The 24,000-nt window shown below is 33.4% G+C and overlaps 2 protein-coding genes across 4 annotated transcripts in view; one reads left to right on the forward strand and one right to left on the reverse strand.

Annotated features, from left to right (window-relative positions):
* The window catches only part of LOC134721097 (dual specificity tyrosine-phosphorylation-regulated kinase 1A-like), a 32,651-nt gene extending 18,981 nt beyond the window's left edge, over positions 1-13,670 (reverse strand). For 2 of the 3 annotated variants that reach the window (XM_063583825.1, XM_063583830.1), the window contains exon 1: positions 2,376-2,757. In XM_063583825.1, the coding sequence (XP_063439895.1) occupies positions 2,376-2,508 (133 nt within the window). In that variant the 5' untranslated portion in view covers positions 2,509-2,757. Of the gene's footprint in view, positions 1-2,375; positions 2,758-13,365 lie in introns of those variants that run through there. The other variant, XM_063583827.1, reaches the window with a different exon arrangement.
* On the forward strand, positions 11,112-12,527 carry LOC134722480 (uncharacterized). Its single transcript, XM_063586101.1, has 2 exons — positions 11,112-11,454; positions 11,620-12,527. Exons 1-2 carry the CDS (start codon positions 11,112-11,114, stop codon positions 12,525-12,527), a joined length of 1,251 nt encoding a protein of 416 aa, XP_063442171.1.
* Positions 13,671-24,000: the final 10,330 nt, after the last annotated feature.

Below are 24,000 nucleotides of genomic sequence, written 5' to 3' on the forward strand. Positions count from 1 at the left end.
CCCTGGTGGTCCTTTAAGAAAATCTGCTGGTCCTCACTATTAACTCTATTGAAAAATACTAAATTTGTGTCAGTCCTATCCAAAAATTTGATGATAAAACCCCGAGGACCACCACTTTTCACAAACTCTAGTCCTATCTACGAGACGCAAGATTAAATCCAAAAAAACATTCAAATCATTTCAAAAAGTTGGTCAGAACATTTGAGTTAGTGGATCAAACTTTAGTTTGAGACTGATCTAGTTAGTGGATCAAACTTATGTTTGAGACTGATGTAAGTACAAATATCTAGCCATTTTGGAAACATAGATATACATGTTGAGATGTGGTATAAGTGCCCAAGAGACAACTCTCCATCCAAGTCACAACTTGTTAATAGAAACATACATGTATGTGTATTCAGAATTGATTGTTATCCCTAAATACTATTATTATTTTTTATACAGATTTTCAAATATTACTGTAAGTGCTTTACCAGTATATCCAAGGATTTGTATAGTAAGTATATCGAACAAAGATTGGGTCTGTATATACATGTACATGTACATAATATATAGTTTTTGAAATAAAAGTGTTGAAACAGTTATGTGCACTGCATGCTAGAGAATGTATAAAATTTTGCTTCATGTTTTTCTGGTAAGAATCAAATAGTGCAAACTTTTTACACAATTTACAATCAATGTGGTTTTGAAAATTTAGACAAACTACGAAATATGTATATGATGTCAGCAGACAAAATTCTGGTATCCTTTATTGAATATTCAATTAAAAAAAGTTATGGTTGTGACAGTTTTGGGAAATATTCAAATTTATGGATTATGTCTTGAAATGTTTATTCCAAAAGAGGAACCTTTTCAATAGTTCCAGATCATAATGGTATGGTGTTTTTTTCAGTCAGTCAGAGGGGACATCAAGTTTTGATTATCTATTCAAAACCTGATAATTTGTCTAGCAATTAATGTTCCTCTTTTAAACAGTGCAAGCTACAAGATAATGTAGGGACTATACTAAAGAATCTTGATAATATTATCTTGCAATTAAAAGTCAATTCATTTAACTGCATTATTTATATGTCAACAAGCTTTCAAAGGCAAGACAGAGAAGGTCTTACAAACAATACCTATTATTTGACCTTAAATTCTTCAGTTTACATAATTCATCAAAATTACATTCTTGTTTATATCTCTAATAAAGACAGGATATTTCCTGGTTATACATTCTTTACATGCCATAAATATTCAGATGTCTTCCATCATATTGTTTACAGATGGCTACACATGAATGAACACTAAGTTTCCCACAATACAAATTATAAACTTAATTTAACTACTTTGTACATAATTTAAGTGAAATCACAATGAAAATACAATGTTTTCACATGGGAAATTTCGTGGCTTCTTTGATAAAGATTGACCAAGCATTACTTTATCTGTGGCCAATTGAAGGTGGTTATTTCAGTTCAATGGTCAAATTTAAAGTTTCAGCAGTTTAAGAAGGTCTTTCAGATTTGTGTTTAGAATCCATTTTCTCCTTACTCTTTATTACTTATTTTCAGAAAAAGCCACATTTTACTCAAGTTTATAGACTGTGACATTCTTTAAACATGTGTATTGTCTTAAAACTCTTGACTAATGAACTGAAACAATCATATTGAAATATGAATAGTAAAAGTTAAATTATAAGGTTTAGAATTAAATGTCTAGACAAGAAAACCAAAATAATGCCTGGATAACACTATATCTATTGCAAAAAAGTATTGATGTACTATCTGACATCAGAGCATCCCAACTAAAGTATGTGTGGTATGTTACCAGTCATATATACACAGCTGGTACATGAATCAGCTGACTGAGGAGGTCCCCTACAGGGCATCTATATTCTATGTTACAATCAAAATCCCTGGGGTCAATCAGATGAAATAAATATTTGTCAGGGGAGTTTTCTGTCATGTTCAAGAATTTGACAACTTGTGTCTGCTGTCAATCTTGTTTGGATTGAAGGGTCTTGTTGTTTATGTATTTGTTTTTGTCATTGTGTGATGATTAATAGATAAGTAAGTTCTCCTTAATTACCCCCAAAGATGAGGTAACTATTAATCTAAATCTAGATACCTGATTTCCTAAATACACAAGATCAGGACTGATTGTATGATGAGAAATTAACACCGTTTGATCTCCCAGTAGAAATTTGTATGGTCCCATTCAAAAAAGATATTGGTCACTTATATAATTAACAGAGGCTATTTAATTCAATATCTTGGTCAAGGACACCTACATAGGTATGACTGTACATTTAACATTCACACCCTACAAGTGATATATAAACCATACACAATAAGAGTAAATAGTTATGAAATAGAGAATGTTTGTATACTAACGTTTGAGACGCATGGCTTGTAAATGGTACTCCTGTTCCTGTCTTAGCCAGTGCCCACGGTTTGACAACATACGATCATCCATGGCACTATCCATGACCAATAATTTGTTTTCACCACTTCCCTCATGAACCATTAGAATAAAATTTTATGTCCTAACTTGTCCTGTCAAAGTCTGTCAATGTTTTTCTGATGCAGACAAACAATTTTTTTCACTAATTATATGCAACTTTTAACACATGCCAGTCCTGATATCCATATGAACACAAAATACATCAGATATGTTTTATATAATATCTTGATTTGTTGAGAACACCAAAGAAATATTATTGCACAGTGTAAATATCAATAAACTCTATAAAATATCAACAATAATAACAAATAAACAAACTATTGCAAGGATCCCAGGCCTTCACTTAAAATCCATCATAAAGGAAGTAAGACCATATTATGGTGCTGTGAACTCAAATGACCTCCATGGTAGACAGTCAAATTATTCACATCCTTAATGAGCCCTTTTTGCACAAGAAAATAATCCATAACAAATAGTGGTCCAATACAGGGCACTGAAGGTGTTAAATTAAGGACACTTCAGGTCACTTTATGTCCCTGTAAAATTTACAGCAAAGCACCTGACAACACAGTGACAGAGAAGCCATAATTGGATCAAAGATGATATTTGCCTGAGGTTACTGACTGTTATCAACCAATCAGATTCCTTCTTACATCCATTATCTGGATGTAAAATGTTGTCTGGTCAATATGTAATGAGAAGTCTAGAGGAGATATAGAGGCTCCCTAAGGGTGTGTGACATTATGTAATAACCGTTTTTCCAGTTAACTTACTTAGGAAAGCTGTTAAGATGTACTGATATATAAATAAAATGTAAACATTTTGTTTAGAAATAGTTTGAATAACACTTATCAGGTATTTATAACAAATTTGAATATTTTGTTAGAAAACGAATAAATAATTACAATATTTTGAAAATGAACAGCTCATGCGTTTTCAATTTTATGAACTGAAAAAAGGTATGTACGTGTACCATCTACCTTTATGAATAAAACTTTCTATAAATATAACTTATATAAGAGTTTAACTGCACCAAACAGCAAATGGAACATGAGAACTCTGAATAAGAATTTACTTGCAATTCAGTCCTTCATATATTTCTAGCTCCAATTTTTTAGAGCTTTATTTTATGTATAATTGTATTTTAACAAATTCTAATTGAAAAATAATTAGTAGAACATAGATTTTTCAAAAGCAATTAAAAAAATTCCATCAAAACCAGTTGTAAAACAATCCTGAATTGTTCTTGCCTCATCGGCTATGCAATAATAGGAAAAATTTGCAGATACAATGTACATACTTTATAAAAAAAATATTTAAAGAGTGGAACTTTATGGGGTAATAAAAATGAAGTTAGTACCCAAAATATGTCCATTGTATTGCCAAAAACAGCCCATATTTGTGTAGCAGAAGCATTCTACTTTCCAATAAATAATTAAAAGATTACATTTTCACAATTTTGTAAAACTGCTATATTTTGGGGCCAAAAAAAGGTCTTACTAAGGCAAAACAAAAATATATGTCTGTTTCCTGCTGCCAAGGCAAATAAATCAGGGTCGGTAGGTCAGGTTTTTTTCTTCTTTCTTTTTTCACTCCCTGCAGTCGGTTCAATGTCAGGTTTCGTTGGGTTCCTGTACCCAAAAGTGGATATAAAGAAGATTTGATTGACTTCTCCTCCCAGTGCCAACATTTTGAAACCTTAATTGTAGCTCATTTGTGCTAGAAGCAGCCATTTTAATGTTTGGGCATTGTATGATACAGATCTGAAAAGGAAACAATTTTTTCCCCGAATTAAAAACAAAGATCTTGGGTAGTGGGTTTTGATCCAGGGTCAGTTGGAAGCAGGAAACAGACATATTTTTTCTTTTGAATAAAAAGTTACGCAATCCTGAAGTCAAAACATTTTTTTTCTACTTTCTGTTTGCTATTTTTACTAGGCCACACCACTTCCAGTAAACATGATATCCTTTCACTTTCCGGGATTGATATCCCCAAAAAATGCAAGTTTTTTTTAAAAGTCTATAAATATGTTTCAATTCAGCATAAACCTATAAATCAAACAGAAAAATACGAGTTCAGAAAAAAATGCACTATTTTGTTTGAACTTTCCGTCCATGTTTTGACATGCACCTGAAACTGGAGTAATACAAGACTGGTACCTTTAATGAAATTCACATTCAACTAAACGGGGTCATTTAACAATTTTATTTTTCCAAAATGGATTCTATTGCTTTTCTATTGACAAATTAAGTTTCTCTCCCTGGCTTTTCAATTCTGCAATAAAATAAATGGGGATTGTGTCCTAAGGACACAAAAAATTTCCCCACTTGCATATCTTATAAAGTTACAAAGGGACATAACTGAAGAACAATAAAAGTGAGGCTACCCAAATTTGTACTTGATCCAAGTTTTGTGGTAATACTTATTGTGAATAAGTTTCATAACATTTGGTTTTCAGAGGTGAACTCAAGTTAGAAAACATAAACAACAAGAATGTGTACTCAGCACACAAATGCCCCACTCACACTATTGTGAAATTGGGGTAAAAACTCTAATTTGGCATTAAAATTAGAAAGATCATATCATAGGGAACATGTGTACTAAGTTTGAAGTCGATTGGACTTCAACTTCATCAAAAACTACCTTGACCAAAAACTTTAACCTGAAGCGGGACAAACCGATGGACAAACGGACCCACAGACCAGAAAACATAATGCCCCTCTACTATTGTAGGTGGGGCATAAAAATTCAGCAATTTTTCAATCAATAAACAGGCAAAACTCTTGAACAGTAAAAGTTACACCATCAAATTCAAACTTGTTTTTTATTTTGGTCGGGTTGTTGTCTCTTTGACACATTCCCCATTTCCATTCTTAATTTTATTGATCTGTATTTTAAAGTTAAATGAGTTGGGTATATGTTTCATAACATTTGCAGGCCTCTACATTATCATTTTTTCTCACTTGTCCCTTCGGACAAGTTGCAAGAAAATCAACTTGTCCGAACTCATAACTCACTTGTCCGAATTTATAATTGAAAATTCTCCATATTGATTATACATGTTATATGCAATAATAACACTTGCCCTTTGATTGTACCTAATAAAGATCAATAAAGGGAGCATTTTGTTATGTTATATGAATACCACATCAAAATTCATTTTATTATTTCAGACTGAAGGCTTATTTGCAAGACTGAGCTCTCTAACACATTGTCACTATCATGTGTCGTTCATTAAATCATATCTCTTCCCATACCACTAGGTTCTCCTATTCATGGACCTATATTCATTCTGAAGTGGTGGTATGGTTTAAATATACCTGGCACCTTGTTTGCAAATAAACCTTTTTAATTTATTGATGGTGCCAAACAAGATTTTACAAGTTGTCTTGATTTTTACATACATTGATATATGATCATGAAGTACATAAAACATTTTAGTAGAAAAACTGCCTTTTTAGATTTTATCTAATTTTTCCATCTTAACTTATTATTCTAACATATAGATCGTATTAAATAATACCTTTTTTTTAATTTAATGTTATGCATAAAAGCAAAATCAAATGATACAAACTTTAATTTAAAAAATTTAAAGTTAAGGTAAAACTCCATATCATGCATATGGAGGTGCTCCTATTCAAGAGGCTGATACTAAGAAGAAACATTTACATTTGGTTTCCTTCCCCTTACTTATTTTCCCCTGGTCAATGGCTGCCAGCATGTTCAAATACGTTCAATCAAAGACATACTATACAAGTTTATATGTCTCTGGTTCAATCAATGAATATTTATTTCATTTTGTATGATCAATAAAACAATCATTCATATTTTTAGGAATGTATAAGTCTTGAATTTGATCTATTAACATCTGACATCGATTTTTTCACTTGTCCCATCGGACAAGTAGTATGATGAATCTACTTGCCCGACACCTATTTCCACTTGTCCCGGACAATCGGACAAACGGTAATGTCGAGCCCTGATTTGGTTGAGGCAAACTAAAGTATAAAGAGAACAGAAGATTAGAAAACTTCAGCAGTTTTTTTTCCATTTGTACAGGAGCATATTAACTCTTTGAATGGTTAAAAGTGACAACCAAAATGCAAACTTGATCTGTGTTTTTTGGTAATAAGCATAGTGTATAAGTTTCATAACATTTGGTAGAGGCAAACTAAAGCTGGAGAACAGAAACAAACAAGAATGTGTCCTCAGTACACGAATGCCCCACTCGCACTATCATTTTCTATGTTCAGTGGACCATGACATAGGGATAAAATCTCTAATTTGGCATTAAAATTAGAAAGATCATATCATCGGGAACATGTGTACTAAGTTTGAAGTTGATTGGACTTCAACTTCATCAAAAACTACCTTGACCAAAAACTTTAACCTAAATCGGGACAGACAGACGGAAGAACGGACGCACAGACCACAAAACATAATGCCCCTTTACTATCTTAGGTGGGGCATAAAAATTCAGCAATTTTTCCATTTGTAAAGGACCATACTCTAGAAGGGTTAAAGTGACGCCACCAAAATTCAAATTTGATCTGTGTTCTGTGGTTTAATCTGTAATAAGCACTGCATATAAAATTTCATAACATATGGTTGAGGCAAACTAAAGTAACCAACTTTGGGACAAGGTCACAAGGGTAAAACATAATGCCCCCACCGCTACAGCAGGGGCATAAAATAAGTGTTTTGTAAAATAGACTTCTTATAAATTATATAATACAAAAGTGGATTTAGATTTTAAATAATGGATGTCAGATTATTAAACAGAAAACCAGATTTTTTAACATAGTTTATTTTGCTTGGCATTTTTCAATATCAAAAGGACCATAACTCCTGAATGGTAAAAATATTTGACTACAACTTGACCTTCATTTTTCACCGTAAGTTACAACATATAAAAAATGGTTGAATGGTTCATGTGTTTTCTCAATCTTTCAAGAACCAAATCACCTGAAGGGTGAAAGTAAGAATCATCAATATCCAACTTGACATCCGTTTTGTCATCAGAATTGTAACAACATATAAGATTTGAGAAGCTTTGGTAGAACAGTTCAAAAGAAAACACATGGACACTGTTTGGCATTCACCTGCCCAGATGTTGTAAGAATAAATAAGAATTTTAAGAAGGCAGCTTATAAAAAATTTAGTGTTCTTGTTAATGTTAGAACACCCGAACATTTGTCATGTTGGGCCTTTCACAGGGCCAGACTTTTTTTATTATCTGTTTAACGAGAAAATTTGTAAAAAAATAGGGTCGAGGGTATGAAAAAAAAAAAAAAAAAAGTGCAAAATTGGTCCAGTCGACACTAAAAATAAAAATAAAACCAATCTAAGTGACCCTTTTTTTTTTTTTAAGAATTTATCAAAATACAAGAACAATGGAAGAAAACAGACCTCTAGTAGCTGGGCTACTAAAATTTTGATAAAATTTAGTTCAAAATACAAACATCATTTAGGAATAATTTGGTCTGGGCAGAGACATATATACACATATATGTCTCTGGTCTGGGCTACCAGCTTGAGTTTCCTAAGTTTTATTCCGGTGTAGGGTGCAAACTTGTACTGTAGGACGGGGAGGACAGGGATAAGGGAGACAGGGAGAAAGGGGGTAGGAGAAAGGAGAAAGAGGGTGAGAGAAAGGAGAGGAAGGCTGGGAGAAAGGAGAAAAAGTTGAAGAAAGGAGAAAAAATAAAATATAAAAATAATGATCTAATATTTCAAGAAAAAATATCAAAAGGAGATGTTTTATTCTAATGGGAGAAAGGAGAACGGGGTAGGAGAAAGGAGAAATGGGGTGGGAGAAGGGTACCCCCTGTCCTCCCCCTCCTGTAGGGTGCGAAAGTGAAAGGGGGTGAACGTGAATAAAAAAAGTGGTTTTTCAAATGATTTGGTCCCATCCATACACAAAATTCAAAAAGCATTATTGATTTTAATTGATATCTTTGATAATATTTTAATATGCATACTACGATACTACTTCAAAGGAAAAATATAAACCCAAACTCTTCCAAAACGTTGACCGGCATGTCAGGTTCAACATCTGCCTCGTTGGTTATAATGCGGCTGATGCCAACATCTTCCGGTAACTCATTGGACAACATGACCCCGATTGCCTCATCTCTATTACACTTAACAAATTTGAGTGAACACGAACTTCTCTCTAGTGATCGGACTTAAAGTTTAATGTAAAAAAACGGTACCTTCCCGGAAGTCGCCGTTTTGTTTGACCATGCGACAAGAGATAAATTAATAATCGCAGACCCGAACTCGTACTTTTTTTTTTTTTTTTGAGGATTTCGTTACAGTCTGCGGAAAAAATAAAAATAAAAGTAGGAAGCACTACTTTTATTTTTATTCTGAAATCGGACAATGTGGAGTCGGCGGATCTCGTTAAACAGATAATAAAAAAAGTCTGGCCCAGCATGCAATGTTGTATGGATTTCTCTGTATATTTACAAATTGAAAGTACCACCTACAAACAGGATAGGTATCAGTCAACAAGATAATAACAAAACCCCAGGGTAGCTTATTATTGACTCATTACCCTATTGTGTCTGTTTGGGTTAATCAACCAATTTTGTTATGTACATGTATGGGAACTTAGTATAAAGATCTCTCATACAAGTGGGAGGTAAAGCTAGCTATAAAGCAATGGTTAACCCACCATTTTCATCTGGATTATATCTGTGTCAAAGTTATTAATATGATAGTTGTTTTCCACTCTTTATGTTAGAAAATATCGTTTGATTGTCAGTTTGTATTGACCTTCATTATATAATTTTTGAGTTTTTAGGTTTACCTGGAGGTTAAATATTTTTGTTAAAAGTTTTTGCTTATTAAAAAATATTTTTGAAGGTCATTCATCCCCTGACAAATGATGCTAGTTTTTACATCATTTGATATTTAATGAAGAGTTGTCGCACTGGCAATCATACAACATCTTTTTTTTCCACTGCATGATCTAAAAGAAAAGTCTGAAACTCTGAAATGACCAATTGGATATTTAAAAAAAAGAAATATCTTTCTTATTTCAATTTCAACAACCGAAGCGAAGATTTAAAAAAAATGTTGGTTTAAGGATTTGTCATGTCAGAGATGTTTGATTTGGAAGGGGTAAAAACAAGAAAGTGACTATCAAGAAAAAGATGTGTAACGTGTCCATAGGACACAGATGATGCCCAACTTGCATATCAAATAAAGTAATAAAGGGACATAACTAAGAAACAGTAAAGTGACACAACCCAATTTCAAACTTCAAGTCTTGATCTGTGTTTTGTTTAAATAAGCATTGTGTATAAGTTTCTTCCCATCTGGTTGAGGCAAACAAAAATTTGTAAAAGGCATAAGTTAACTCTAGAACCTCAAAAGTGACGCATCCATAATTTAAAACTGGATCTGAATTTTGAGGTTATCCGAGTTTGCGAAAAGTGGCGGTCCTCAGGATTTTACCACCAAAACTTTGCATAGGACTGACACAATTTTAGTAGTTTTCAATAAAACTAATAGTGAGGACCAGCAGATTTTCTTCAAGGACCACCAGGGAAAAAAAGATTTCGCAAACTCTGGGTTATATGCATTGTGTAAAAGTTTCATAATATTTGGTTGAGGCAAACTAAAGTTAGAGAATGAAAATTTACAAAATAAATAATCAGTAATTTTTCTCATTGTAAAGGGGTATAACTTTTACTCTAGAACGGTGCTAGTGACAGACAAAATTCGAAATTGATATGTGTTTTGTGGAAATAAGCATTGTGTATAAGTTTCATAACATTTGGTTGAGGCAAAGAAGAAAGGAAATCTACATGTAATTGGGGACCTATGAACATACAGCTGTAAAGGGTAAACATATATACCAGTAACTCCCCCTCTGCTATGCTGGGGACATTCAAATAATATTGTATGAATGCATTCATCTATATGCATAAGTTATGGTCATCCTACAATGACTTTTTTATTTTAAGTTCAAGTGAAATACTACTGTACTGTTGGCAAGTCTTAATCTTTTGAGTGCTAAGAGCAGTAACATGAACGATAATAATTAATGCAAAAACATGTAATTAATGTTTTAATTTATGGTGTTTTAATTTCTGTAAGATATGCTATAGTTAAGTTGCTATTTTTTTTAATAATGATTGCTTACTGTTCTTTTAATATTTCTGCAAAGTATAACATAATTAACTCCTTAATGCCGTTTGTATCTGCCTATCATGTCATGTGTTTATATGCTTCAGATAATGATTTGCTGTGACTATGTATATGTACATGTAGATCTTGTGAGTGGTGTGTATTTGATTTATTTTCAATGTTCTGTTTATAATATGTCATCTTAAGATATATAAGCTCAAAAGAAATTATATTTTCAGTGGACAAATGTTCCTCTAGCTACAAATAAAGCTAATGAACATGAACTTGACATTTTGGTATGTTTTAAACAGTGAAATGAAATGTTACAAGGAAAGGAATTAAAATACAATCCAAACCCCAAAATTTTGGGCCTTACTTTAGATGAAAAATGTAATTTCAACAAACACATAGACTCTGTTGAGCAAAAAGCACAAAAATCCTTAGGGATAATCAGAAACATCAAAGGAATAGCAAAGGTATCTACAAAAATTTTAATACAAATATATCAAAGTATAGTGCTATCTACAATGTTATATGCTAGCAGTGTATGGCAAATCAACAACAACACCCATATAAATAAATTAAATGCTATTCAAAGAAAAGGACTAGCCTTATGTCTCAACCAACCAACAACAGCTAGTATAGAAGCCTTAGAAGTAGTAGCAGGAATACTACCACTGAACCTCAAAAGAGAAGAAACCGGTATCCGACAAATTGCAAAAATAAAATCATATAAAATCACTTTCCCTATTAAACAAATTTTTGAAGATTGGAAAAATATAAATGAACCTACAAAAATAATCTCACCAATTGGAAGAATGGTATTACAGGCTGAAGACATGAAAAGGTCAACAGAGATTGATTCTGACTGTATAGAGTCTCAATTTGAATTCTGAGGGTTAGCAGCCTCAAAATCACCACCAGAGTATTGGAAAAATCTCGGAAGTTCAAAGTCCAGATCAGAGGAACAAGCATTTCAGGGAAAAAATATTATTTTGGAAAAAATACATCAACTTAAAAATAATACAACATTAGCTTTCACTGATGGCTCCTGCAAAGGAAATCCAGGTCCATGTGGTGCTGGGGCAGCTATTTTAATATCAAACAGCACAGAACATGTGGAGTTAACACAGCCAGTTTCCAATAGAGGATCTATTTTATTAGGGGAATTAGTAGCTATCAAGCTAGTAATAGATTTTCTTTTAATTCCAAACAACAGAAAAAACACTGAATCCATCCAAATTTTCTCAGACAGCCAATCAGCAATTGGAATTTTAACTTTAAATTGGAAATCAGATAATTATGGCAAAACTATTCATGATATTAAAATTGGTATATTGGCACTTAAATCTGAAGGAATCATTGTTTCCATTGAATGGACCCCTGGACACGCTGACATACAAGGTAATGAACTAGCAGACCAACTAGCTAAAAAAGCAGCACAGGAGGCAGAAAAAATACAAAGCATTCCAGTATTTACAAAACAAGATATACAAAAAGGAGCAAAAGACAGTGTTATGGTAAAATGGCAAAACCGATGGGACACCAGTGATAAAGGAAGAAGATATTATGCCTTTCAACAAAATGTAAAAAATACACTTCCAAAAGACAAGCCGTCAACTGAAATATTTAGAATAACTACTAGTCTAAGAACAGGATATTGCAATTTAAACTTTTACAAATCAACAATATGCCCAGCACTCATCGACAAATGCAGCTGTGGACAAGTAGAAACAGTTGACCATTACCTACTGGATTGTGAAAATTATGAGGAGGCTAGAGAAAAACTCCGCTCAGCACTCTACTTCATAACAGCAAAACTAACACTTGAATCTGAAGTATTGTTAGCAACAACAGAAAATGATAATTACAAACATCACTTAGAAGATATTCAGCATTTGTTAGGGGTCTTTATTAAAGATACTGGAAGGTTCACAAAATAGATAGTTAAGGTTTTATAAGGGTTAATTATTTATTCAATTTTAATTTAAGTTTTTTGGGTAATTAATTATTGAATTATTTATTTAGTTACATATTTTTTTCTGCAGTGCCACATTATAAATACAAATGTACCAATGAGTTTTATACAAAAGTGACGTAAATTTACCAGTGTGATTCAAATTACAGAGAGATTATAGTGTCAAGTTGACACTTCTAAAGACTAAAGACTAACAAGGCTAAAGAAATTTGATTGTTTTTTTTATCATATTTCAGAGGTCTAAAATCATTTGTCTAGTCCTTTCGTTTTGGACATCAAGTTTTGGACATCTTGACAAATCTTTATCTTTTTATTGACTTTTAAAATGATGTACCTTTGATTTTTGTTTATTCCAGAAATTATCTCCCTTGGCGAATTTCTAAAACAAAATACATCAAGGTTCTACATTCATACTTAATTAAATCATAGAATACAATTAATAAACAAAACTTGACACTATTTTAGTTTTATTCAGCACAACATGAGAGTATGAAGCAGATAATTTGTGTGTACAAAACAACAGATAAGAAATTATTCAGTGAAAAAACATGTCTAAACATACCAAATAGAATTTATATTTGCAAATGTCAAAAGTTGGGACTTCCAGGTGTATGTTATGTGTGTTTATGGAGGGACATGTAAATTACCAATTCGTTTGGCAATGAGAAACTACGGACGAAGGCAACATTTCTGTGTTTTGATATCTGAAATGGTCACGTCAAAGAAGAAATGTTGGGACACGTTTTCATTTGTTTTCTTGCTACCAATATTGATTCATGTGTAATAAACATTTTTCTACTTACTAAATTGTTTACTTTTTTATCCAACAGCCATTAGTTTCATCTACGTCAGTCAGGTTTAGTTCATATAATGTTTTCTTTCCTTCATAGGATATACGGGGTTGGACTTGGCCACCCTCGATGAACCAGGCAACGTGAAATGGCGCGCAAACAAATTTAAATTAAAATGCGTTATGAAACTTTTACCTTTTTACTCATACGAAATTTATCACTAAATTGGTTTGATGATTATAATCACCTGATAAGAAAATTAATTAATAAATTTTAATAAATTTGTTTTGAAAAGTTCGGACACTTTCGTACAAAATTCAAAATGGCGTCGATGGCTAACACTTCTGATGAAAGTTCCTCCGTCTATTTGGAGCACCTTCAATTTCGCAAAGATTTTATTCGGCATGTATAAACGAAGGGGATAAATGATTAAAATTAACAAGGCAAGTGAGACACCATTTGATTTTAAGGAGGACTAGGGTAAAATATGAAAAAATAGCAGGACAGGAGTTTTGAATAAACTAAAATGCAGGAAGCAGATATAAGCAACTTTGCAAAACTTGAAAAAGAAGTACTAGATGACAATTTATGTATTAAAGAAAAATTTAGGATAAACCAACGAAAAAAAGGCATGACCGAATAGAATTGAAAAATAAAAAGGAAGGACAGTGTTTGAGACTAATTAAACACAGGGCAGTATTTTTTTCATCCTAGCCCCTAAACATTAAATGCTGGGTAGCTCCTTAATGGAGACACAAAGTTATAATTGTGACACCTCATGATCAGGCATCATTTAGATTTTGTAAGATGACATCCAACGGATATCAGACAAAATCTATGCAGAGATACGAATCTTCAAACCATGAGTCCAATATTGGGGAGAGAAGTAGGACCCGCGATTAGCTACTGTGCCACATATATCAGTGCAGCTTCAGGTCTTTTGACTAATCTTAACGTGGAGGTTTTTTACTACATCTCGAAAAAAAACGTTGTCCTACCAGTTAAAATGATAAAAAAGTAACAAATGAGGAAGAATAATATTTCATGAGGAATAAGCTAAAATGTCTGTCGCAAACAAAACATCTCACATTGAAATTCAAAGAGATAGTAAAGATACATGCAACTGTACGTATCATCAAAAAGCACTCTGATTCAAACATATTTTCCTCTAAAATTATGAAGATGCTTGATTTCTTGATTGACAACATATTTGTTACTTTTGGAGGATTTGATTTTTCAACAAGCTATCGGCATTCCCATGGGAACAAAGTGTGAACCTCTTTTTGCCGAGTTGTTCCTTAATTTATTCTTTATATGTCTGAATTCATACATGAACTTCTTCGTAAAAAAAGAAAATAATTTAGCAATAATAGCAGTTCCCCTTAAAGACATTTGGGATTTTGACTATTTCATTTCGAAATGTGAAGCAAATGGCTGCAAAACTTGTGATATTTCTATGCCACAATTAATCTTAATTTACAATTAAGATCATCGTAACATCTAGTAAAATAAGACTTTTTAGTTAAACTGCAAGTGAATTGAGCTTTGAAACATTGCTCAATATTTACCTTCACGACATTTACCAAAGAGGACATCCTGGATAATCATAGGTCTGTTCTATTTTTCATTGAAACTTGAACCAAAGGTGAAGAATGGGATCTTCCATCACTGTATTGGATACCTAAACTACATAAGTGTTCCTACAAACAACGGCATATTGCTGTATCTTCTAAGTGCTCAACTAAACCTCTTTCTAATTTATAAATATATATTTTATCAACTCACAAAGCCGGGCTTTAAAGTTATTAAGAAACTGCCCTTTCTAGAGGTGGCGTTAATCAGATGTGAATACTAAAAATATTTTAGAGTACAGACAATCTAAACCTCTCTCATCGTGCAAAAGTATTAACACATTTGACTTTTCTACACTTTACACAATTATTCCCCATTTCAAACTTACAGACAAATTGAAAGAGTTGGTATTGCTTTGTTGTAAAATGAATAGCAAACGTAGACAAAAGTGGGGAGGGATAAATCCTACTTTGTAAAGAATCACTCTGATTTAAACAAAATATACTCTGAAACTGACATTATCAAGATGCTTGATTTCTTGATTGACAAAATAATTATTGCGTTTGGTGGACATGCTTTTCAACAGACTGTCGGTATTCCAATGGGAACCAATTGTGCCCCTCTTCTTGCCGACTTGTTTCTTTATTAGTATGAGGCTGACTTCATACAAGAACTTCTTAGGAAGAAAAAAAAAAGAAGTAAGCAATATCCTTTAACTTTACTTTCCGCTATATAGATGATATTCTCTCATCAAATAATTTAAAATTTGGTGACTATGTTGGACGCATCTATCCCATCAAACTAGAGATAAAGGATACAACAGATACAGTTAAGTCGGTCTCATATCTTGAATTACATTTAGAAATTGACAATGAGGGTCGGTTGGAAACAAAACTTTACGACAAAAGAGATGATTTAAGCTACCCAATTCTGAACTTTCCATTTATGTAGCAACATTCAAGAAGCGCCTGTATACGGCGTATATATCTTCCAATTGATACGACATTCCGGGTTTGTATTTCCTATTATGATTTCCTTGATATAGGGTTGCTGTTCACTAGGAAGCCAATAAACCAAGAGTTCCAATTGGTGAAGTTGAAATCATCCCTTCGTAAATTTTGGATCCTCAATGCTCTTCAACTTTGTACTTATTTGGTTTTATAAATATTTTTATATGAGCGTCACTGATGAGTCTTATGTAGACGAAACGCGCGTCTGGCGTACAAAATTATAATACCTTTGATAGCAATTTACAGACGTCATCACAAGTTGTTTAACCGTTTTGTAATAACGGTTTCAAAGATGATATCGGATATGTTCCTGATGTCTTTACTACAACCCACTTCCCTTTTCCCCACGAATATGACCTGCCGATTTATACTATTTACCGGGGTTGAAATAACACTAGCAACACAATGGGTGCCAATTGTGGAGGGGGTGCTTCTCACCATTCCGACCGAGCAGATGAGACCCCCACCAGTTTTTGATGGGGTTCATGTTGGTTATTCTTTAGTTTTCTAAGTTATGTCTTGTGTATTATTATTGGCTGTTTGACTTTTGAATTTTTAGTCATGGCGTTGTCGGTTTATTTTCGATCTACGAGTTTGACTGTCTCTCTGGGATCTTTGACCCCTTTTTCAGCAGCGTCTGCATATATAGAGTATATATCTTCCAATTTATACGATATCCCCGGGTCTGTATTTTTTATCAGAGGGTTGATGCTCACAAGGAAGCTTTCAAACCGAGATATTAGAATTATTACCGGGTTTGTAACATCATGAGCGGTGCAACATGTGGAACAGATCTGCTTATCCTTCTGGATCACTTGAGATCGTCCGTCCGCAGTTTTTGGCGGTTTCGTTGTTTTAGACTTTACCTTTCTGTTGTGTTTTCTTGACTGTTGTTTGTCTGTTGTCTTTTTCTTTTTTAGCCATGGCGTTGTTTACTTTAGATTTATGAATTTGAATGTCACTCTGGTATTTTTCTTGTACAGTTTAATGCATCAAGGATTATGCGGAGAAAATGGACTGGATCCAATAACTTTCATTCACCTTCTACAAACTTTTGTTTTTCCAGTCATTTTTTGCTGCCGAATGGAAAACAATCTCGACTTATTAACGAATTAAAACAAAAGAATAAACAAAAAATCGTTCACTAGCACCTAATCTAAAAGATCCAGGAATTTATTGAATATCTGGTCTACTACCTGTGGAGGCAATGATACGAAAGTTTTTGCACAGCAGTTGAAAGCTGTAAATTTTCTACTTCACAACACAACATGTACATGTACGGTTCGACACAGAGAGAACGGCGGTAGCCCGCTATCAGGCCGGCCACGTACCTTCCCCATGGTAGCCCGCTATCAGGCCGTCCGCGTACCTGTGCCCGCGGTCGAGACCCGTGGTAGCCAGCTATCAGGCCGAACACGTACCTGTACCCTGCGGTCGAGACCCGTGGTAGCCCGCTAGTACCTTTTTCGCGCTGGAGGCCGCTATCAGGCCGACCATGATGGAGGTAGTCTTATGGGTACAAATTGTCCCCCTTTTATAACAGATTTATACCTTTATTGTCTGAAAAACAGATGATGACTGAACTCAGCAATCACCGTCATTATTCTAATTAATTTATAAATTCAACTGCACTAATTGTAATATTGATTATATATTTTCATAAAAAAATCAAGAATTCTCTAAACATACTGCTGAAATTTCCACAAAGGAACTTACTCTAAAGAAATCAAATATCAACAGCAATAAAAGTCCTTTCCTAGAATCAGCTAGGTCTGTTATCTTTATACGAGAAACTCGACACAGAAAATTACAACAAAAGGTTTGATTGTTCTTTTCCTATTGTTATATTTTCTTTATTGGACGAATATGTTGCTATAGAACCGCCTCACAGAATTTATATCGGCCATTTTGGACGGTGATGTTCCTCCGTCTTATACAAATATCCCAATTCATTCGCGATGCATGTGTCTGTAGTGATGTTTTGGATCTCAATGAGCGTAATTTATGTATTACTAGAAAATCCTTCACCCAGGCATTTTGTTTCAACAATAAACAAACATTTACTAAATTCTTTTATAGATACAACCATTTGGTATGCAAGTTTGGCTATAACTGTAGAAAATTTTATTTCAAACGGAATAGCACATCCTAATTTTTACAAAGATAATAACGACCGAGCACGGAAATGTTAATACGGTATGGGCAAAGTTATCTATAAGACCGAGGAACATTACCGTTCAAAATAAAGGAAAAAGAACAGAATCTTTCTTTTGTTGTTAATTTTTTGTGCAGAGTGTCTGGTCTAGCAGCTTTATGTGGTTTTAGATATTTCAGTTTTAAATCCAATTTATTCGGTATTCTAGAGCTTGAAACAACTCCTTAGACTTTGTAAAACATCACCAGTGTCAGATCAGAAAGTTGTTGTACCATGGGTACTGTGGATTCATTAATATTCGTTGGACACCAATTTTCGTGGATTTCGTGGGTACAGTGGGTACGGACGTTGTTTATCATCTTAATAAATTTTATTCTATTCTTTGATTTTTCTTTATAAATATTTCTATTTCTGTTTAGTCTGCTTTTACTGAATTTCATTTGACGTGGCCCAGTACTTGTACATCCCGTCATTTTGTTATTGTTCTATGATAATTCTCATATTTTGTCTTTCATTTTAGTTAATGTACTTTGTCTATGTGCCTTTCGGTGTTTCTTTGATATATATGAAGTGGCTCTGTACTTTTACACCCCGTCATTGTGCTATTGTAAAACATTTTTTGTATTCTTGTCTTTCATATTTGTTAATGCGCTTGGTCTATATAGAGATATAGGAAGATATGGCGTGAGTGCCAATGAGACAACGTTCTCCATCCAAATAACTATTTATAAAAAAATGTATGGTGCAAAAATTTAAAGAATAAATTTAAAATAAGAAAGACATATCAATGTCTTTCTGAAGATATATGCATGTTGGTGGATTTATTTTAAATAGGCGAATGGTCGCTGTTATAAAATCATATAATATCGTAGTTTAACCCGAACGCATTACCGTGCGTAACTTCAAACTAAAACTGAGTGAAACGTATCAAATATAAGAGAACCCGACACAACATATATTCACAACAACATTATAATGTAACACACATAGAAACGAACTATAATATAACAATGGCAATTTTCCTGACTTGGTACACAATTTTGACTTCTGTACCCCTTTATTTGATATTTTTATCTATTATGTCTGTTTGTTTTGTTCACATATCGTTGTCAATATCATGATGCGACTGTAACACAAGTGAGAGGTTTAGCTAGCTATAAAACCAGGGTTAAGCCACCATTTTCTACATTAAACAAGGTATTGAATAAAACTGGAAATCAACATCAAGTTTAGAAAACCTGCATTTCTTCTTACCGCTGAATGTCATGATGTTAGTTTCATTATTTTTTAATATGACGTTTATATCTTTTTTTTTCTTCTCAGTTGATTTTTCATATTCAACATATTTATTATGATTAAAAGACATATTGTGTATTATAACTTACCTCCAGAAATAAATTGCAAACCCTTGATAGTATGACTATAAAACTTTTTATGTTATGTAAAAAATAAAACTTGAGAATCATATGAAATTGAAAAATCGTCTTAAAGAAATAATCCACAATGCTTTTCAACATATAACTAGCAGCATACGCTAAAAATTTATTACTTGGCATACCATACAGCGTATTTTGTTAAAAGATAAAACATGCTACTCAGAGGAACAAGTGATCAGTATGCTTGAGTTTCTTATTGACAACATATTTGTTGAATTTGTAGGTAGACTTTTTCAACAAATGTCGGCATTCCTTTGAGGACGTAATGTGCGCCTCTGCTTGTCAACATGTTTTTATTTTCATATGAATCGGAGTTCCTTCAGATACTTTCCAATAACAATAAAAGCTAGGTCATTTAATTATACATTCTGATATATTGATGATGTTCTTTCAATTGACATCCAAACTTTGGTATGATTGGGTTCCATTATGCACCTGTTCCTCTGGTATCTTTCGCCCATCTTTTAATAAATCACCCAGAACAGGAAATTAAAGAAACAACAGACAGGACTTTCTCCACCTTATTTTATCCCTATACTTTAAAGATGTAAAGGAATTTGACATGCACGGTCATCTCAGTACCCGAATCTATGACAAACGAGACGATTTCAATTTGGAAATTATCAATTTCCACAACCTTAGTAGCAATATACCAATTTCACCTGCATATCGGATATACATTTCCAAACGTATTCGGTACCTAAGAGCATGCAACCTTCACCAGAAAGTACCAAATAAAGGCAACAGTAGTTTACCGCTGTTCAAAACTCATAAATCCATGGACAAAAAACAAAATCGGGGTAACAAACTAAAACCGAGGGAAACGCAATAAATATAACAGGAGAACAACGACACAACACTAATGTGTAACACAGAGAAAAACGGACCAAGCATTAGACAAACGTGATATCTGTTCTTTTATTTGTCTTTGTGAATATTACTTTTACTGTTTAGTCTGTTTTGGTGGTATCAATTTGACGTGGATCTTTACTTATACATCCCGTTATTGTGTTGTTCTATGATAATTGTTGTATTCTTGTCTTTCATTTTTGCCTATATATTTTTTTACATGCATTTTTGTGTTCCTTTATTACATATGAAGTGGCGTTGTACTTATATATCCCGTCATTGCGTAATGGTTCTATTATAATAATTTCTGTATTCTTTTCTTTCATTTTTCTTATATGCTTTGTATATATGCCTTTTTGTGTTTCTTGTGTATTACATCCGGTCATTGTGTTATTTTGCCATGTTATAACATTTGTTAATACATTTGTGTGTTTTAAAAGTGATTAGGATAATAATACAATGTTGACTGCTGCAGCCCTATCAGTGCCATTTTTAACTATTATGTCATTGTGTTGTTCAGACATTGTTGTCAATATAATGGAACTTTATGCGACTGTCATACAAGTGAGAGGGTAAGCTAGCTATAAAACCAGGTTTAATTAATAATTTTCTACTTTAGAATATGCCTGTACCAAGTCAGGAATATGACAGTTGTTATCAATTCGTTTGATGTGTTTGGGCTTTAGATTTTTCCTCAGATTTCAGTATTTTTTGTGCTTTTACTTTGTCCTTGGTAGAGTATTCAACTGAGCCAAGAACGTACCGTTGTTTGTACAGAGATCTATGAAATTAACGTATCCAATACAACCAAGTCCTCATATATGTTCCTCACTAAAATATTAATTGAGGCCACGAAGGACTAAGGGTTTGCCAATATCTTATCTTTTAAAAAGTTAGATTATGTACGTTAGATTATTCAAATGCTCATGTGTTTCAAATTCTTAGAAAAGATAGTCATACAATAATAAAGAAAACATGTCTTTAGATCTTTGTCTGTAGAAATACAACATATTCATCATGTAGAGAGGATATACATTTCACAGTTTCTGTGTCTCTCACTACGGACTAAGGTCAAATGTTAACACAGGTTTTTTTTTCAATTTGTGGATACGCAGTTGTATCAAGGACCTTGAGTTAATAATTTTATGTGTCTAGAAAAGAGAAACCAAAAAATCTCTGTGCAGTGATATTGGACATTTTCCAATTTATTTAACGACTGAGCTTAACCTTTTCTGCTGATTTGAAGAGTAGAAGACCATACACTAGTGATAAATTAACTATGTTGAGTTAATGAAAATTTCCATGAAAAAATAAATAAATAAAAAAAGTTATTACCTATGAAGACCGTGTCACAAATGGCTTTTCGGGATATGTCCAATTACGAGAACACGAGCTTACTTCGTAAAATGTAACCACATGTGTAAAAGAGGGACGAAAGATACAATAAGGATTGCCAAATTCATCAATCGAAAGTAAACTGACAACGCCATGGCTGGAAATGAAAAAGACAAACAGACAACAATAGTACACATGACACAACATAGAAAACTAAAGAATTAACAACACGAACCCTACCAAAACTATGTGTGATCACAGGTGCTCTTGAAGGGTGAGCAGATCCTGCTTCACATGTGGCATCCGTCGTGTTGTTGATGTGATAACAAATCCGGTAATTAATTAGGTCACATTCATGAAAGGGTAGGGGATGATAGTCAAGACGTAAGAAACATATCCGAAATCATTTGTGAAACGGTTATTCCGTAACGGTCAACCAACTTGTGATGCCATATAAAGGTGCTTCTGGAATGTTGCTACTTAGAAATGGAAAGTTCACATTGGAAAGCTGAAATCATCTCTTTTGTCGTAAAGTTTTGTTTTCAACCGACCATCATTGTCAATTTGTAGATGAAGTCAAAATATGAGGCCGACTTGAACTGTATCGGTTGTATCCTTTATCTCTAGTTCGATGGGATAGATGCGTTCAACATAGTCACCAAATTTTGACTTATCTAGTGAAAGAACATCATCTACTAGTATATAGCGAAAAGTAGAGTCAAAAGATATTACTAATTTCTTTTCTTTCTCCCTAAGAAGTTCCTGTATGCAGTCAGTCTCATAATAATAAAGAAATGAGTCGGCAAGAAGAGAGGCACAATTTGTTCCCATTTGAATGCCGACAGTCTGTTGAGAAACACGTCCTCTGAACGTAACAAATATGTTGTTAATCAAGAAATCAAGCATCTTGATAATGTCAGTGTCAGAGAATTTTTTGTTTGAATCAGAGAGATCCTTTACAAAGTAGGATTTATACCTCCCTATGACAAGATACTTGTATCTACGTTGGCTATTCCTTTTAAATGAAACAAAGCAATACCAACTCATTCATTTTGTCTTTTAGTTTGGATTGTAATACTTGTGTAAAGTATAGAAAAGTCAAATCTTTTAATATTATTACAAGATGAAAGAGAGTTAGATTGAATGTACTCTAAAAGATCTTTAAAACTTTGAAGTATCCACATCTGATTCACGCCACCGCTAGAATAGACAGTTTCACAATAACTTTGAAGCCCGTCTTTGATTGTTGATAAAATAGATGATAATAATTTAGAAAGCGGTTTCGTGGAGCAATTGGAAGACCCAGAAAAATGTAAAGTCACAAAAATACTGAACTCAGAGGAAAATCTAATCGGAAAGTCCATAATCACATGGCAAAATCAAATGACAAAACACATAAAAACCGACTGGACAAGAACTGTCATTTACCTGACTTGGTACAGACATTCCAATGTAGAAAATGGTTAAAAAGCGCTAAACCTCTCACTCTGATGACAGTCTAATCAAATTCCGTTATATTTACAATGATGCGTATATACCGTTGTTTGTAAGGACACTTATGTAGTTAAGGTATCCAATACAGTGAAGGAAGATCCAGTTCTATATCTTTGTTTGAAATTCCAAAGGAACATAGAACATACCTATGATTATCCAGGATTTCCTCTTTGGTAAGTGTAGTGAGGGTATATACTAGTATTGAGTTTCCAATTGAATTGTCAATACCTAATTCGTTTATCAAGCAGTTAATGTAATACGTTTTACACACACAAACGATGTTGCTTGGGGCTTTTTCTGCGTGGACAACAACATATTTGCCATGAATGTGGGATACGTGTTTTGCAACATTTGTGTCTTTAAAATTTGACGTAGCATGGGCATTGTTAGGCCCATTCAGTTGCATAATTCTAATTTGTATCAACGACCGCACTGCTTTAATCTGGAAAGAGTGTCTACGTCTTCCATCTCGCGCTTAGACCATTGCCTGGCATAATCCTCGACTGAATCCATCAAAAGTTTAAAGCTGTATTTCCAATTGATGGATGTAGGCTCACGATATTTTCGACCTTTCGATAACACATTTTGTATGAAAGTGTTATTAACAATGTTGAGGTCACCGGTAATAGCGTGGCCAGCGAATTGGGAACTAACACAAGTGCAATCAGGAGGTTTTAACTTGAAGTCGTCAATATTGAGATCCTGCAAAACGTGTAAATTGTATCAGCCCCTAAACGAGCAATCATATGTAGCAGACTTTCCGATATAGGCAGAAGAATTTAGGAAAATGCTACCT

Source organism: Mytilus trossulus, chromosome 6 (assembly GCF_036588685.1).
Source record: "Mytilus trossulus isolate FHL-02 chromosome 6, PNRI_Mtr1.1.1.hap1, whole genome shotgun sequence".
In the NCBI taxonomy this organism is placed as follows: Eukaryota; Metazoa; Mollusca; class Bivalvia; order Mytilida; family Mytilidae; genus Mytilus; species Mytilus trossulus.